The sequence below is a fragment of the Babylonia areolata genome, chromosome 7 (genome assembly GCF_041734735.1).
Source record: "Babylonia areolata isolate BAREFJ2019XMU chromosome 7, ASM4173473v1, whole genome shotgun sequence".
NCBI lineage: Eukaryota > Metazoa > Mollusca > Gastropoda > Neogastropoda > Buccinidae > Babylonia > Babylonia areolata.
This window is the reverse complement of record NC_134882.1, coordinates 134,327-152,500: the sequence shown is the minus strand read 5'-3', so window position 1 is coordinate 152,500 and position 18,174 is coordinate 134,327. Positions and strand designations below refer to the sequence as shown.

The 18,174-nt window shown below is 42.4% G+C and overlaps 1 protein-coding gene across 7 annotated transcripts in view; it reads right to left on the bottom strand.

The window, feature by feature from the left end:
* Window positions 1-18,174, bottom strand: part of LOC143283637 (uncharacterized) — a 393,825-nt gene that overhangs the window by 302,506 nt on the left and 73,145 nt on the right. For all 7 annotated transcript variants that reach the window (XR_013055424.1, XR_013055425.1, XR_013055423.1 and 4 more), the window contains one exon: window positions 13,871-13,993. Coding sequence is in view for 4 of the 7 variants with exons in the window: in XM_076589820.1 (XP_076445935.1) it covers window positions 13,871-13,993 (123 nt within the window). In the remaining 3 variants the exon portion in view is untranslated. The remainder of the gene's footprint in view (window positions 1-13,870; window positions 13,994-18,174) is intronic.

Genomic DNA, 18,174 nt, shown 5'->3' with positions numbered 1-18,174 from the left:
TGTACCCCCTTCCCCATCCCATCTCTCTCTCTTTCTCTCTCTCTCTGAGTCTCCCTCTGTCTGTCTGTCTGTCTGTCTGTCTCTCATTCACCTGTACCCCCTTCTCCATCCCATCTCTCTCTCTTTCTATCTCTCTCTCTGAGTCTCCCTCTGTCTGTCTGTCTGTCTGTCTGTCTGTCTGTCTGTCTGTCTGTCTCTCATTCACCTGTACCCCCTTCCCCATCCCATCTCTCTCTCTTTCTCTCTCTCGCTCTGAGTCTCCCTCTGTCTGTCTGTCTGTCTGTCTGTCTGTCTCTCATTCACCTGTACCCCCTTCCCCATCCCATCTCTCTCTCTTTCTCTCTCTCTCTCTGAGTCTCCCTCTGTCTGTCTGTCTGTCTGTCTCTCATTCACCTGTACCCCCTTCCCCATCCCATCTCTCTCTCTTTCTCTCTCTCTCTCTGAGTCTCCCTCTGTCTGTCTGTCTGTCTCTCTCTCATTCACCTGTACCCCCTTCCCCATCCCATCTCTCTCTCTTTCTCTCTCTCGCTCTCTCTCACATGTTCCTTGTAATATGAGGTTAATTATTCCTTAGTTGATATTGCTTTATTTTCTCTCTCTCTGTCTGTCTGTCTGTCTCTCTCTTTCACCTGTGACATTTTTATTCTCATACTATTTTATATGTTGCATTATGCTTCATTTGGCAATGAGCACCCACACCCCTGTTATTGCTATGTGTATTTTTTTTTTTTTATTAGACTTACTGTTTTATATTCACATAAGTATAGTATTTTTAACATACACAATGTATGCTTATGTGTGTGTAAGTGTGCATGTAAGAGAGAGAGAGTGTGTGTGTATGTGTGTGTTCTGTGTTTTTTTAAAAATTATTTTATGTCGATTATTGATACCATGCTTGTGCCTCTGTGTGTGTGTGTGTGTGTGTGTGTGTGTGTGTGTGTTATTTTTACCATGCTTATGCCATTATGTAGTATAGTATTCGCATTCTATGACCTTACGTAGCATTGTTTAGTACATACAATGACATATATAATGTCGTTTTGTGTAGTGTAGACGCTGTTTCAGGGCGGGGACTGGATGAAAAAAAGCACGCCAGTGCTTATCTATCATCCTCAATAATAAAGAATTTGTCTTGTCTTGTCTTGTCTCTCTCTCTCTCCCTCCCCCTCTGTCTCTTCCCCCCTCCCCTCTCTCTCTACCCCCCTCCCCTCTCTCTCTCTACCCCTCCCTCCCCCCTCTCTCTCTCTCCATCCCTCCCCCTCTCCTTCCCTCCCTCTCTCTCCCCCCTCTCTCCCTCCCTCTCTCTCCCACTCCCTCCCTCCCCCTCTCCCTCCCTCATCCCCTCTCTCTCTCCCCCTCTCCGTTCCCCTCTCTCTTTCTGGCTCCCTCTCTCTCCCTCTCTTAGAGAGGAAGAGAGAGACAGAGAGAGGGGAAGGGCGAGAGTAAGCAAAGAAATAAAGTGTGTGATTTAGTTCAACAGGCAAAGTCAGATCATTTTAAGAACCTTATCAACAACAACAGAGACACAGCAACACTATGGCGTGCTGTTCATGAAAGTACAGATCAGTCTAAAAAGAAAACAAATGCTGTCTCAACTATGTGGACAACGGATTCACTCAATGACCATTTTCTAAAAACAGCTCAGTCAACACAGACATTTACAAACTACCTTCCTTCAGAATGTTATATAACAACCCCCAGACCCCCCCCCCCCAAAAAAAAAAACAAACAACTTTACAAACATTTTGTCAAGAATGTCTTAAATCTGCTGAATCATTCAAAATCCCCACACGTATTGTTCATGAAGTTGGATCCTTAATCTCAGATCTAAAGAATAAGAAGGTAATGGGTCCAGACAATTGAAATGCATCTGTTCTTAAACTTGCTTTGCCCTGCATAGTAGACTCCCTTACGTACGTATATTTACAATTTGTGCATTTTACAGAACAATGTTCCTGCTGTGCTAAAAACAGCAAATGTAATCCCACTGCCAAAGTCAAAAGATATTACAGATGTCAACAACTTTAGACCAATACCCCTACTATCCGTTGTTTCCAAGCCTCTCGAAAAGCACGTCCACAACACCTTATGAAACACATGGAGCAAAGCAACCTCTTTCATCCCCTTCAGTCCGGCTTTCGCCGTTATCACTCCTGTCACACAGCCTTAACCCGACTTTGTGACACGTGGTTATCTGTAATCAATCATAACAAGATCACTGGAACAGTTTTCCTCAATTTCAAGAAGGCCTTTGATCTTGTGGATCACGAAATACTGATAAACAAATTAAATGAGTATACTCAAAACCAGTCAGCTGTCTCATTCTTCCGGTCTTACCTGGAAAACAGAACACAGCGTGTTTACTTAAATGGCACGTACTCTTCTGAAGGTCATGTAGATCATGGTGTACCGCAAGGCTCTATTCTTGGACCTCTACTCTTCTGCATCTAAATAAATGACTTGTCAATGCACATATCACCTTGCAACATCATCTGCGATCTGTTCACTGATGACAGTTCTCTTCATTGTAGTGACACCAACATCGATCTTGTACAATCATTCTCTTCATTGTAGTGACACCAACATCGATCTTGTACAATCATTCTCTTCATTGTAGTGACACCAACATCGATCTTGTACAATCATTCTCTTCATTGTAGTGACACCAACATCGATCTTGTACAATCATTCTCTTCATTGTAGTGACACCAACATCGCTGTTGTACAATCACTCTCTTCATTGTAGTGACACCAACATCGATCTTGTACAATCATTCTCTTCATTGTAGTGACACCAACATCGATCTTGTACAATCATTCTCTTCATTGTAGTGACACCAACATCGATCTTGTACAATCATCGCTACATTGTAGTGACACCAACATCGATCTTGTACAATCATTCTCTTCATTGTAGTGACACCAACATCGATCTTGTACAATCATCGCTACAACAGGGAATAAATGACATCTCAGCAACACCTGATGACAACAGTAAGTTCTGGATTCATGTTTTCCAAGCCTACAAAGAATTTTGTCAGAAGCTCCCACTATCAAACAGCAAAGAAGTTTTAGCAGAACCAATCTTTCTGAACCAAATTATCAAAATTGGAAGTAAGATTTTATCATACAGAAATTGGATGGAAAAGGGGGTCTGGAATATTTCTCATCTAGTGCATGGGGACAGTAGTTTCCTTTCCTATTAAGATTTTAGTCAAAAGCATGGAAATATCACAAATTTTCTTACTTTAAATGGTTGCATAAGGTCAGTTAGAAATTTTTTTTTTTTTAAACCCAGAACATTGAAATTGATAATGACAGAGCTATGCAGATCAGAAAATCATTACAAATGATATATTCAGTGAAAAAAGGAACAAAAGTTTATTACGACACTTTAGTTAAATACAATATGGCCCCTAAATGCTGTAACAAATGGAATGATTTGTTGCAGCTGAACATTAACTGGAAAAGGAACAAAAGTTTATTACGACACTTTAGTTAAATACAATATGGCCCCTAAATGCTGTAACAAATGGAACGATTTGTTGCAGCTGAACATTAACTGGAAACAGACATTTAACAAAATACACAAAATAAGTGATGTAAACTTAAAATGGTTTCAAATAAGAACAGTTCATAGGATTATTGCAACAAACAGGTCTCTGAAACAGATGAATATTTCTCATAATGATAAATGCAGTTTCTGTGGATCACATCCAGAAACCATTGAACACCTTTTTTGGAGATGTGAGATTGTGCAGAGATTTTGGACTGCTTTCCAGACATATTAATAACAAATGCAATAATGTATACAATGCCCAATTATGTGAAAAATTAGTTTTATTTGGAAACTCACACACATTTGCTACAGATGACATTTTAGATTTCATTATTTTACTTGCCAAAAACTTTCTGTACAAATGCAAATTCAATAAACAACCACCACAACTCAATGCATTTAAAACACAGCTCAGATACAGATACAAAATTGAAGAACATGCATCTTATATACTAATGAACCATCATGCTTTCCGTACAAAGTGGAACTGTTACCTTCCAATTATGGAAACTGTTACCTAATCACAATTTTGCATGTTCCATAGTTATCATTCTGTATAACAGTCCTTCTTTTGTACTAGCAGGTCTTTATTTATTTTTTTATATTTATTATTTATTTATTTTTTCAATTTGTATTGTTGTTGTTGTCTTTACAATGTGATTAACTACAAGCTTTCTTTTCCAATAATGTAGAAGTGGTTTACTCATTGTTCCTTATTATAATATTGTAATGCTACCACTTGCTTTCGCCTCATCCTTGATGCCATTACTGTAATAGTTGACATAACTGATGCTGTTGCTATGTTACAACTGGTCTATTTATTATTAATGTCATCTTACGTCATCATGATTACTGCAATCAATAATGTGTAAACATTGATTGATTGAATGATTGGACAAGTTTTTTTTTTATTTCTGTATTTGCTGATGTTGTTGTTGTTGTTGCTGTTGTTGTTGTTTTTTGGGGGGATTGTTTTTGTTTTTTGTTTTGTTTTGTTTTGTTTTGTCTTTCTCTCTGTAGTGGATGCTACTGTTTGTTTTATATTGTTTGTTTCATACTGTTCTCTGTATTGTATACATGTCTTTGGAATTTTTTTTTAAGTTAAAAAAAAAGAAAAAAAAAAGACATCTCAGACTGGTGTTACCAGAATCACATGGAACTTAATCCACATAAGACAAAAAGTATGGCACTGACATCCAGACAGAAACACCAACGTAAGCCTCTCACTTTAAAACTTGAGGTAAACAAGAACTCAGTTGAACAAGTTTGTGGGCACTGCGTTCTTGGGGTAATAATTGATAAAGAACTAAACCGGCAAGCTCATATTAACCATGTCTGCAAACAGCTAGCTCGCAATCTGTTCTTACTCAATAAACTTAGATATTATGTTGATGCTCCAACCCGAAAATTATTCTTCAGGGCACATTGTCTTTATCATATCAATTATGCATCTACAGTCTGGAGCAATGCCAGTCATAACCAACCAAAAAAAAATTAACTCATTACACAGATGAACAGCTAAACATATTCTACCTGTCCACTCACTATCAACAGATGAGAAATTAACAAAACTGGAAATATTACCACTGTACAAGCAATTCGACTACAATAGAATGGTCCTCATGTTCAAAGTACACAACCACATGTCACCACCGAACCTCAGTGAATTTGTTCAAAGGGCAACAGAGTGTTACGATTCAGATAATTATATTCTGCCTCGTGTGTGCATTGACTTGTACAAATCTAGCTTCGCATTTTTTGGATCATCTGTTTGGAACTCTCTCTATTATGTTTGTGTATGCGTATGCATACATATATGTATGTACATGTAGACATATGCATGCGTGTATATGTGCATAGAAGGTCAGGTCAGGTCATTAGATCTGCTACTGGTAACCTGAAATCCAGTACAACCTGTTCAGGGTCGGATTGCCGGTGACTAAACCGGCACTCCCACCGCTCCCTTCCGGGACTGGTGAGGCGGGTGGATAGACACCCTTATGGAATTAAAAACGAGATCCATAAAAGGGCGTCGGCTCAGGAGAGCCACCGACGGCCATCTAGCTCCACCGTGCTGTGTGCATGCCACACGCAGTTGGTCCCCGGGGTGTGTCTACCCATGCATGCGAAGTCTGGATCCAGCAGAATCTGCGGAAGAAACCTATCGGTTCAACGGAGAGGAAGGCGGTTACAGCAACGCACTGTGGAGTGCAGAGAGCAAGATGAGACACGAAAGGATATCTTGGTCATCCACTGCATCCGTGCTCATCCTCCAGTCGTCTCGACTTAGTCTTGCCACTGGAAATTGGTGGACCCGGACGAGAGAGTGAGGTCGATGTTGCGCAACTCCTCTTCACTTTAAACAAACTCATCGCGCAAGTCATCAGTCATCCTTATTGACCTTTCATCCTTCATCCTTTCATCACCCCCAAGTCCTGCGAGTGACGAAATGACAGGTGTGGGTACACTGGCAGTCGCAGCTGCAGACCTGCATCCAGGCGGCTCAGGCCATAGGGTCATTCTTCATCGACAGGAGCAGCGATGGAGCTTGGCAGCCGTCTGAGCGTCTGAGCAGCCCTCTTTAGGAATGCACTGCTCACCTCCCTGGCATGAGGAAGGGGCTAGAAAAGGTGCCCTAAAAATTGCCTGCTCCATATCACCCTGGCCAGCATACCGCAGCTGGTGGGGACCCTACATCAGCGGTCGAAACAAAGAGAAAGAAAAGAAAAAAACAAGGATTGTTCCTCTCACCATTGGTGCTTGGAACATACGGACTCTCCTGGACAGAGATAATGCGGACAGACCCCAAAGGAGAACGGCACTAGTTGCATCCGAACTCGCCAGATACAACATCGACATCGCAGCCTTGAGTGAGACTCGGCTTGCAGGCGAAGGCGAGCTCTGTGAACGGGGATCTGGTTACACCTTCTTCTGGAGTGGACGAGGAAGCGAAGAGCGATGTGAGGCTGGCGTTGGTTTTGCAGTAAAAACAGCACTTGTCAGCAAGCTAGCTGGAATCCCAAAGGGAGTCAACGATAGGCTTATGACCATGAAACTCCCACTGGCATCTGGCCAGAAGCACCTCACCATTGTCAGTGCCTACGCCCCAACCATGACCAACCCGGATGAAGTGAAGGCGAAGTTCTACGAGGACCTTCACTCTGTCATTGCTGCTATCCCTAAAGCAGACAAGCTCATCATTCTTGGGGACTTCAATGCTAGAGTTGGCTCTGACTACATCTCCTGGGATGGAGTAATTGGAAAGCATGGCGTGGGCCACTGCAACCCAAATGGATTGCTTTTGCTTCAGATCTGTGCAGAGCACGAACTGCTGATAACCAACACAGTTTTCTGCCTCCCTACCCGTAACAGGACGTCATGGATGCACCCTCGCTCAAAGCATTGGCATCTCATCGATTACGTCATTGTCAGGAAAAGGGATAGGCAAGATGTATGTGTGACAAAGACCATGTGTGGCGCCAAGTGTTGGACAGACCATCGCCTTGTAGTCTCGAAGCTGAATATTCGAATCCAGCCCAAGAGACGCCCCCAAGGCCAGATGGCTCCAAAACGGCTCAACATCGCTAAGCTGAAAAACATCACCATCAAACAGACCTTTGTGGAGCTGCTGGAAGATCGTCTGGAATCCGCCTCTCTGGACAACCAGAATGTGGAGTCTGACTGGAGGACCCTGCGCGAGCTGATCTATAGTACAGCTTCAGAGACCCTGGGACCCATGACCAGAAAGCACAAAGACTGGTTTGATGAAAACTGTGATGAAATCAAGCAGCTTCTGGATGAGAAACGCCGTCTGCATCAAGCCTGCCTGAGCAACCTAAAGTCCACATCAAAAAGGATGCGTACAATGCCATCCGCAGGACTGTTCAGCAAAAGTTACGTCAGATGCAGGATAAGTGGCTGAGTGACAAAGCTGATGAGATCCAGGGATATGCTGACAGGCACGATATGAAGAGGTTCTATGATGCCTTAAAAGAAGTCTATGGCCCCACATCCTCAGGATCATCCCCCCTCCCCAGTGCAGATGGGAATACCTTGATCACCGATAAGGAGAAAATTCTCAAACGCTGGGCTGAGCACTTCAACAGTGTTTTAAATCGCCCTTCCTCCATAAATGATGAAGCCATAGACCGTCTCCCACAAATCCCCATCAACGAAGCACTGGATGATCTGCCAACACTTCTTGAGACCCAGAAAGCAATCCGTCTGCTATCCAGTGGCAAAGCACCTGGCTCAGACTCCATACCAGCAGAGGTCTACAAGGATGGAGGCACTGTGCTGACTGAGAAGCTCCATCAGCTGTACTCACTCATGTGGAAAGAAGAGACGATCCCCCAGGATTTCAAAGATGCATCTATCATTCACTTGTACAAGTGAAAGGGGAACCGGCAAGCCTGTGATAACCAATGGGGCATTTCCTTGCTCTCCATCGCAGGCAAGATACTTGCCAGGATCCTACTAAACCGCCTCACAGCACACCTTGACCAAGGTCATTTGCCTGAGAGCCAATGTGGATTCCGGAAAGAGCGCGGAACCACCGACATGGTGTTTGCTGCAAGGCAGCTGCAAGAGAAATGTCAGGAGCAAAATGCTGATCTGTTCTCCACCTATGTCGACCTCACTAAAGCCTTCGACACCGTGAGTAGAGAGGGACTGTGGAAGATCATGGCCAACTACGGATGCCCTCGGAAATTTATTTCCTTGGTCAGCCAGTTCCATGAAGGCATGCAGGCTCGAGTCCAGGACAGTGGCGAAACATCTGCTCCTTTTCCTGTCACAAATGGTGTCAAGCAAGGCTGCGTCCTGGCTCCAACACTGTTCAGCCTCATGTTCTCTGCAATGCTTACTGATGCCTTCAGAGATGGCGATGTTGGAATCAGCCTAAAGTACCGAACAGATGGCAAGCTGTTTAACCTCAGAAGGCTTCAAGCAAAAACGAAGGTCATGACAGACATCATCAGAGACTTTTTGTTTGCTGATGATTGTGCCCTCAACGCTGGATCTGAAGCTGACATGCGACTCAGCATCGACAAGTTTGCCACTGCCAGCAGGAACTTCAGCCTTACCATCAGCATGAGGAAAACTGAAGTTCTCTATCAGCCAGCCCCAGGGAAACCCCATGTTGAGCCCAACATCACAGTCAATGGTCAGAGACTCAGTGCGGTGGAGCGGTTCACATACCTTGGCAGCACACTGTCACAAAATGTGACCATCGACGAAGTGAATGTCAGGATTGCAAGGATTGCAAGAGCAAGCGCAACTTTTGGTAGACTCTATGCAAATGTCTGGAACAGAAGAGGCATTGGTCTTGAGACCAAACTAAAGGTCTACAGAGCAGTAGTTCTCCCCACACTACTGTACGCCTGCGAAACTTGGACAGTGTACCAACGACATGCCAAGAAGCTGAACCACTTCCACATAACATGCCTAAGGAAGCTACTGAACATCAAGTGGCAAGACAGGACCCCAGACACGGAGGTGCTTGCAAAAGCCACACTTCCCAGCATCTTCACCATCCTGATGCAGTCCCAGCTTCGCTGGGCTGGACACATGGTGCGCATGGCAGACCATCGGCTGCCCAAAAGGCTCTTCTATGGTGAGCTGCAACAAGGGAAGAGATCACACGGAGGTCAGAAGAAGCGCTTCAGAGATACTCTGAAAGTCTCTCTGAAAGCGTTTGATATAAACCCTGACTCCTGGGAGGAATCTGCAGTGGACCGTGACAAATGGCGCGCTGCTGTGCACAAAGGTGCCAAGTTGTGCGAGGCCAACAGGACTGCTGCAGCTGTTCAGAAGAGGCAGGCCAGAAAGTCACGGGCAAACAAGCTCCCTGACAATGATATGCCTGTCTTTGTCTGTTCCAACTGCCAGCGAACATTTCGTGCCTAGATTGGACTATTCAGCCATCTGCGCACTCACAGATAGATTCATGAGCATCCCCCCCCCACCCCACCACCACCCTACCCCCATCCCCCAGCTGGATGACAACGATGGTCATCATCGATCTCGATGGACACACACCATATGTGCATATGTGTATGTGCACAAGGGTGTATGTGTTTGGGGATGAGTGTATGCATATGACTGTGTTCCCTCTATTATATTTTTATAATGATAATGATGGTGCGTTGATTAGTATTATAATTATCATTAGTAGTAGGGGCGGTAGTAGTACTAGTAGAAGTAGTAGTAGAAGTAGTAGAAGTAGTAGTAGAAGTAGTAGTAGTAGTGGTGGTGGTGGTGGTGGTGGTGGTGGTAGTGGTAGAAGTAGTGGTAGTAGTATTTACCATTATTATTAATGTTGTGTCTTATCCTTACTGTTTTTGTTGCCACAAGGACAGATTGGAAGACTAGGCAATGCCTAAAATCTTTATACTTGAGTAATAAAGTTTTTTAAAATCTTTTTGAATCTCTCTCTCTCTCTCTCTCTCTTTAGAGATGTAAAACTGAAGAGAATAAAAGAGTACGTAAAGAAACATTTGTAAAGGAAAGGAAGGAATATGTTTATTTGAAGAGAAGAAAGAAACGTGAATTTGAGGAGCTAAGGTTACAGAAATTAAAATCATTAATCAAAGATTCAAATCTGTTTTGGGCAACAGTAAGATCTGTAAATAGAAAGGCATTTGTTTATAATAATATTAGTGCTCAGCAATGGTATGACCATTTTTCTAGTGTATTTGTAGGTAATGCTAATACTGAAACAGAAGATGAGGTAGTAGAGGAGGTTGGTGATTTTGAAGAACCTTGTTTTAATGACCCAATTAGCAGGCAAGAAGTGATTGATAGCATAAACAATTTAAAACCAGGTAAAAGTGCAGGCCCAGATAAAATATTGAGTGAAATGTTAAAGCAGGCAAATACAGATATTGTTGATTTTCTGGTGCTTTTATTTAACAGATGTTTCAATGATGGAATCTTTCCAACAGATTGGGCAAAATCGATTATCATACCTATTCACAAAAAGGGAGACCCAAATATTCCAGATAATTACCGTGGAGTTGCACTTACAAGTATCATTAGTAAAGTTTACACTTACATTTTAAATAGAAGATTAACTAAATGGGCTGAACGAGAAGAAAAGATTATTGAAGAGCAAGCTGGATTTCGATCAGGTTACAGCACCATTGACCACATTTTCACATTGTTTGCAATTGTACAAACACATTTATTAAAAAATAGAAAATTGTATGTTGCTTTTGTAGATTTTCAGAAGGCCTTCGACTCTGTGAATCGAAATAGTTTATGGAATGTGTTACGTAAAACTGGTGTTGATGGTAAGCTTTATATGGCACTGCGTGGTGTATATGATGCAGTTTTAGCGTGTGTACGTGAGAAGGGTGTATATTCAGATGTATTTGAGTGCCCACGTGGCGTAAAACAAGGATGTCTGTTGAGCCCTATGATGTTTTCGTTCTTTATTAATGAACTGGCAGGAGAGATAACGAAAAAAGGAAGACATGGGATTCAAATGATCCCTGGGGCTGTTGAACTGTTTCTCATGTTATTTGCAGATGATGTAATTCTTTTGTCTGACACGGCCATAGGACTTCAAAATCAGCTGAACATATTAAAGCAAGAAGCAGATAGATTATTTTTAAAAGTTAATCTTGAGAAAACAAATGTAGTTGTGTTTAGAAAAGGTGGTTACTTATCTAGATATGAAAAATGGCACTATGGAACTGATGAAGTGAAGGTAACTAATGCTTATAAGTATCTTGGTATGATTTTTACAACTAAGCTGAGTTTGACAAGGACAGTAGCAGAAATTTGTAGAAAGGGGAAGAAGGGGGTTATAGAAATCTTAAGGTGTTTACGTAAGTTAGGCTCGATAGATTCATATATATTTTGGAAACTTTTTGATACTCAAATAGAACCAATGATAACATACAGTGCCGAAATTTGGGGACTTTCTGATAACAAAGATTTAGAAAAAGTACATACATTAGCTATTAAACGTTTTTTAAATGTTCCATTACATGCTTCAAATACTGTATTATATGGAGAAAGTGGTAGATACCCATTATACATTAAATCATGTGTGAAATGTATAAAATATTGGTTAAAATTAATAAGGCTACCCACATCGAGATTATGTAAGCAGGCGTATGAAATGTTAGTAAATGAACATGAGAGAGGGAAGGAAAACTGGGTATATTTTGTAAAGAAGACATTAACTGTAAATGGATTTGGGATTGTGTGGATGTGTCAGGGAGTTGGATGTGTAGAAGGATTTGTTTCAGAATTCAAAGATAGGCTAATTGCTTCATATAAACAGAATTGGCACGGTAAAATGGAAAGCACTGAGAAATATAGATGGTTTTATAGTTTTAAAAGTATATTTCAAACAGAAAAATATATCACAGTCGTGACAAACAAGTGGCACCGAACAAGTCTCGCCAGATTTAGAACGAGAACGATTGGTTTGAATGCTTATGAAAAGTGGTTTCAGACTGAGCCCTCGTTATTCTCCCCTTGTCCGATGTGCGGGCATTCAAGGGAGGATGAGTTACATTTTTTGTTTAGTTGTAAAGCTTATGACGATATTCGAGAAAAATGTGTTGTATTTAAAACAAATTCAGCAAAGTATGAAGATATTTTTGGAGTGCTTAATTTAAATCAGGAAACTTCACTACAGTCACTTGCAAAATATATTGCAGAAGCGAATAACATGCGACGAAAAAAAACTCAACAATAATAAAATAGTATCAGGTGTTGCTCATTGTGAAAAGTGAAATCTGTGTTGTCACTCTCATATGGAAAATATTATGTTATACAGTTATATATGTTTTTGTTTTTATTTCTCTCTACATGCCATTACTTTGAATGGATGGTCGAACTGCACTTTGTTGCACAGATTGATTGATTTCGTTTTGGTTTTGGTTTTGATCAATATTATTACTATTGATGCATGTTGTTATTTGTATTATGAACCCCCATGTCATTAGGGCTGTAAAGCTATTGACATTAAAGTGTTCAGTGTTCAGTGTTCAGTGTTCTCTCTTTCTCTCTCTCTCTCTCCCTCCCTCCCTCTCTCTCCTTCCCTCCCCATCTCTATCTCTCTCTCCCTCCCCCTATCTCTCTCCCTCTCCCCCCCCCCCCCCTCTCTCTCTCTCTCCCTCCCTTCACCCCTCTCTCTCCCCCCTCTCTCTCTCCCTCTCTCTCTCTCCCTCCCTCCCCCCTCTCTCCCCCTCCCTCTCTCTCTCTCCCTCCCTCGCCCCTCTCTCCCCCTCCCTCTCTCTCTCCCTCTCTCTCTCTCTCCCTCTCTCTCTTTCCTTGTGTATCTTAGTTTCAGTGATTTAAGTTATGCAAGGAGCTGTGCTGTTTATAGTAACAGAAGTAATTCTAGTGTATACATGGGGCTATGTTCTTAAGTGAACAAATCAACAGAATCTCTCTCTCTCTCTCTCTCCACAGAAAGTCATTTATTGTGACAATGATTATTGTTAACTGACAGAATACATGTATAGAATAACTCTATATCTAATGATTTAATAGCTTTCAATTTAATGACAGTCTGACAGCTGAGTGATTAACAGTTAGATCAAGATTTCAACAAATCTATGATTCACAAACTTTCTGAACACACGCACACACACACGCAGACATAGACACAGACAGACAGACACACAAACACACTAGCAGTCAAACATATAAACCAAAATCTCACTAAATATATGCAGACATGAATGCACACACACACACACACACACACACACACACACACAAAGTTACAAACATATGCACATGCTCACACATATACGGACATACTTAAACATACAATCACACACATGCATGTACAGACACACTCACACACACATGCACACATGCATACACACACTCACTCATACACATGCAAACAGAAATTTACAAACACATGCACATACTCACAAAATATACAAACACAGTCAAACACACACACACACACACATACACGCACACACACACATGTGCACACATACACACACATGCACATGCAAACACACACGCGCAACACTCAAACACACATACACACACACGCACATGCAAACACACACACACACCACATAAACACACACACATCACACATACACACCCACACACAAACGCATACATACATACACATGCGCACATGCAAACACACACATGCAAACACACACACACATACACACACACACACACACACACATACACACAAATGCACACACACACACACACACACACACATACACACAAATGCACACACACACACACATACACGCACACACACATACACACAAATGCACACACACACACACACACACACAAGTTGCTCACCAAGGGCATACACAGAGAACGGTAGTTCAAAAGCTGTGCCTTCTCCCCTGCACTGTGCATACCAATCATGAAGACACAGCGGATGCCAGTGGCTGCATTGTATGTCATGGAGTATTCCTTGGACTGCAACATAAACATTACCTCCAGTTTCCGTTTCAATTTCTCAAGAGGGCATCACTGATGTCAGATAAATCCCTCTATGCTGTTCAACATCTATAAGGCAGATGGCTGATCTCAAGAGGGCATCACTGATGTCAGATAAATCCCTCTATGCTGTTCAACATCCATAAGGCAGATGGCTGATCTCAAGAAGGCATCACTGATGTCAGATAAATCCCTCTATGCTGTTCAACATCTATAAGGCAGATGGCTGATCTCAAGAAGGCATCACTAGCCTTGCCTCAACCTTCACCTTAACTGAGATGAGATGTGGCTGTGAACTGTGTTCATTGTAGTCGGACAACACTGATGTGGCTGTGAACTGTGTTCATTGTAGTCAGACAACACTGATGTGGCTGTGAACTGTGTTCACTGTAGTCAGACAACACTGATGTGGCTGTGAACTGTGTTCATTGTAGTCGGACAACACTGATGTGGCTGTGAACTGTGTTCATTGTAGTAAGACAACACTGATGTGGCTGTGAACTGTGTTCACTGTAGTCGGACAACACTGATGTGGCTGTGAACTGTGTTCACTGTAGTCAGACAATACTGATGTGGCTGTGTTCACTGTAGTCAGACAACACTGATGTGGCTGTGTTCACTGTAGTCAGACAACACTGATGTGGCTGTGAACTGTGTTCATTGTAGTTGGACAACACTGATGTGGCTGTGAACTGTGTTCATTGTAGTCGGACAACACTGATGTGGCTGTGAACTGTGTTCACTGTAGTCAGACAATACTGATGTGGCTGTGAACTGTGTTCATTGTAGTTGGACAACACTGATGTGGCTGTGAACTATGTTCATTGTAGTCAGACAACACTGATGTGGCTGTGAACTGTGTTCATTGTAGTTGGACAACACTGATGTGGCTGTGAACTATGTTCATTGTAGTTGGACAACACTGATGTGGCTGTGAACTGTGTTCACTGTAGTCAGACAACACTGATGTGGCTGTGTTCACTGTAGTCAGACAACACTGATGTGGCTGTGAACTGTGTTCACTGTAGTCAGACAACACTGATGTGGCTGTGTTCACTGTAGTCAGACAACACTGATGTGGCTGTGTTCACTGTAGTCAGACAACACTGATGTGGCTGTGAACTGTGTTCACTGTAGTCAGACAACACTGATGTGGCTGTGAACTGTGTTCATTGTAGTAAGACAACACTGATGTGGCTGTGAACTGTGTTCACTGTAGTCAGACAACACTGATGTGGCTGTGAACTGTGTTCATTGTAGTCAGACAACACTGATGTGGCTGTGTTCACTGTAGTCAGACAACACTGATGTGGCTGTGAACTGTGTTCACTGTAGTCAGACAATACTGATGTGGCTGTGTTCACTGTAGTCAGACAACACTGGTGTGGCTGTGTTCACTGTAGTCAGACAACACTGATGTGGCTGTGTTCACTGTAGTCAGACAACACTGGTGTGGCTGTAATCACTGTAGTCAGACAACACTGGTGTGGCTGTGAACTGTGTTCACTGTAGTCAGACAACACTGATGTGGCTGTGTTCACTGTAGTCAGACAATACTGGTGTGGCTGTGAATTGTGTTCACTGTAGTCAGACAACACTGATGTGGCTGTGAATTGTGTTCACTGTAGTCAGACAACACTGATGTGGCTGTGAACTGTGTTCACTGTAGTCAAACAACACTGATGTGGCTGTGAATTGTGTTCACTGTAGTCAGACAACACTGATGTGGCTGTAATCACTGTAGTCAGACAATACTGGTGTGGCTGTGAACTGTGTTCACTGTAGTCAAACAACACTGATGTGGCTGTGAATTGTGTTCACTGTAGTCAGACAACACTGATGTGGCTGTGAATTGTGTTCACTGTAGTCAGACAACACTGATGTGGCTGTAATCACTGTAGTCAGACAATACTGGTGTGGCTGTGAACTGTGTTCACTGTAGTCAAACAACACTGATGTGGCTGTGAATTGTGTTCACTGTAGTCAGACAACACTGATGTGGCTGTGAACTGTGTTCACTGTAGTCAAACAACACTGATGTGGCTGTGAATTGTGTTCACTGTAGTCAGACAACACTGATGTGGCTGTAATCACTGTAGTCAGACAATACTGGTGTGGCTGTGAACTGTGTTCACTATAGTCAGACAACACTGATGTGGCTGTAATCACTGTAGTCAGACAACACTGATGTGGCTGTGAACTGTGTTCACTGTAGTCAGACAACACTGATGTGGCTGTGTTCACTGTAGTCAGACAACACTGATGTGGCTGTGAACTGTGTTCACTGTAGTCAGACAACACTGATGTGGCTGTGAACTGTGTTCACTGTAGTCAGACAACACTGATGTGGCTGTGAACTGTGTTCACTGTAGTCAGACAACACTGATGTGGCTGTGTTCACTGTAGTCAGACAACACTGGTGTGGCTGTGAACTGTGTTCATTGTAGTCAGACAACACTGATGTGGCTGTGAACTGTGTTCATTGTAGTCAGACAACACTGATGTGGCTGTGAACTGTGTTCACTGTAGTCAGACAACACTGATGTGGCTGTAATCACTGTAGTCAGACAACACTGGTGTGGCTGTGAACTGTGTTCACTGTAGTCAGACAACACTGATGTGGCTGTGTTCACTGTAGTCAGACAACACTGGTGTGGCTGTGTTCACTGTAGTCAGACAACACTGATGTGGCTGTGAACTGTGTTCACTGTAGTCAGACAACACTGATGTGGCTGTGTTCACTGTAGTCAGACAACACTGATGTGGCTGTGAACTGTGTTCACTGTAGTCAGACAACACTGATGTGGCTGTGTTCACTGTAGTCAGACAACACTGGTGTGGCTGTGTTCATTGTAGTCAGACAACACTGGTGTGGCTGTGAACTGTGTTCACTGTAGTCAGACAACACTGATGTGGCTGTGAACTGTGTTCACTGTAGTCAGACAACACTGGTGTGGCTGTGAACTGTGTTCACTGTAGTCAGACAACACTGATGTGGCTGTGAACTGTGTTCACTGTAGTCAGACAACACTGATGTGGCTGTGTTCACTGTAGTCAGACAACACTGATGTGGCTGTGTTCACTGTAGTCAGACAACACTGATGTGGCTGTGAACTGTGTTCACTGTAGTCAGACAACACTGGTGTGGCTGTGAACTGTGTTCACTGTAGTCAGACAACACTGATGTGGCTGTGAACTGTGTTCACTGTAGTCAGACAACACTGATGTGGCTGTGAACTGTGTTCACTGTAGTCAGACAACACTGATGTGGCTGTGAACTGTGTTCACTGTAGTCAGACAACACTGATGTGGCTGTGAACTGTGTTCATTGTAGTAGGACAACACTGATGTGGCTGTGAACTGTGTTCACTGTAGTCAGACAACACTGATGTGGCTGTGAACTGTGTTCACTGTAGTCAGACAATACTGATGTGGCTGTGTTCACTGTAGTCAGACAACACTGGTGTGGCTGTGTTCATTGTAGTAGGACAACACTGATGTGGCTGTGAACTGTGTTCACTGTAGTCAGACAACACTGATGTGGCTGTGAACTGTGTTCACTGTAGTCAGACAACACTGATGTGGCTGTGAACTGTGTTCACTGTAGTCAGACAACACTGATGTGGCTGTGAATTGTGTTCACTGTAGTCAGACAACACTGATGTGGTTGTGAATTGGGCTCACTCACAGCCTGTTCAACCCAAGACTTTCCTGAACCAGTTTTTGCTCAGGAAGGTGGTGTGAAACCACAGAATTTTATTTTACATAGAAACACACACACACACACACACATACACACACACACACACACACACACACACACACACATATATATATATATATATATATGTATATATATATATATATATATATATATATATATATATATATATATATATATATATATATAGATATATATATAGATATATATATATATATATATATATATATATATATATATATATATACTTTTTTTCTCTGTTTTTTCAAGTCAGTTCAACTTTTTGATTCTGAGTTAGGAAACTTCCTTCTGTACTGCCAAAAGAACCTAGCAAAAGTCTAGCTGTCTTTGTCAGGATATCACATGTATGTTGGTTTCCAACAGAACCTAGCAAAAGTCTAGCTGTCTTTGTCAGGATATCACATTATGTTGGATTCCA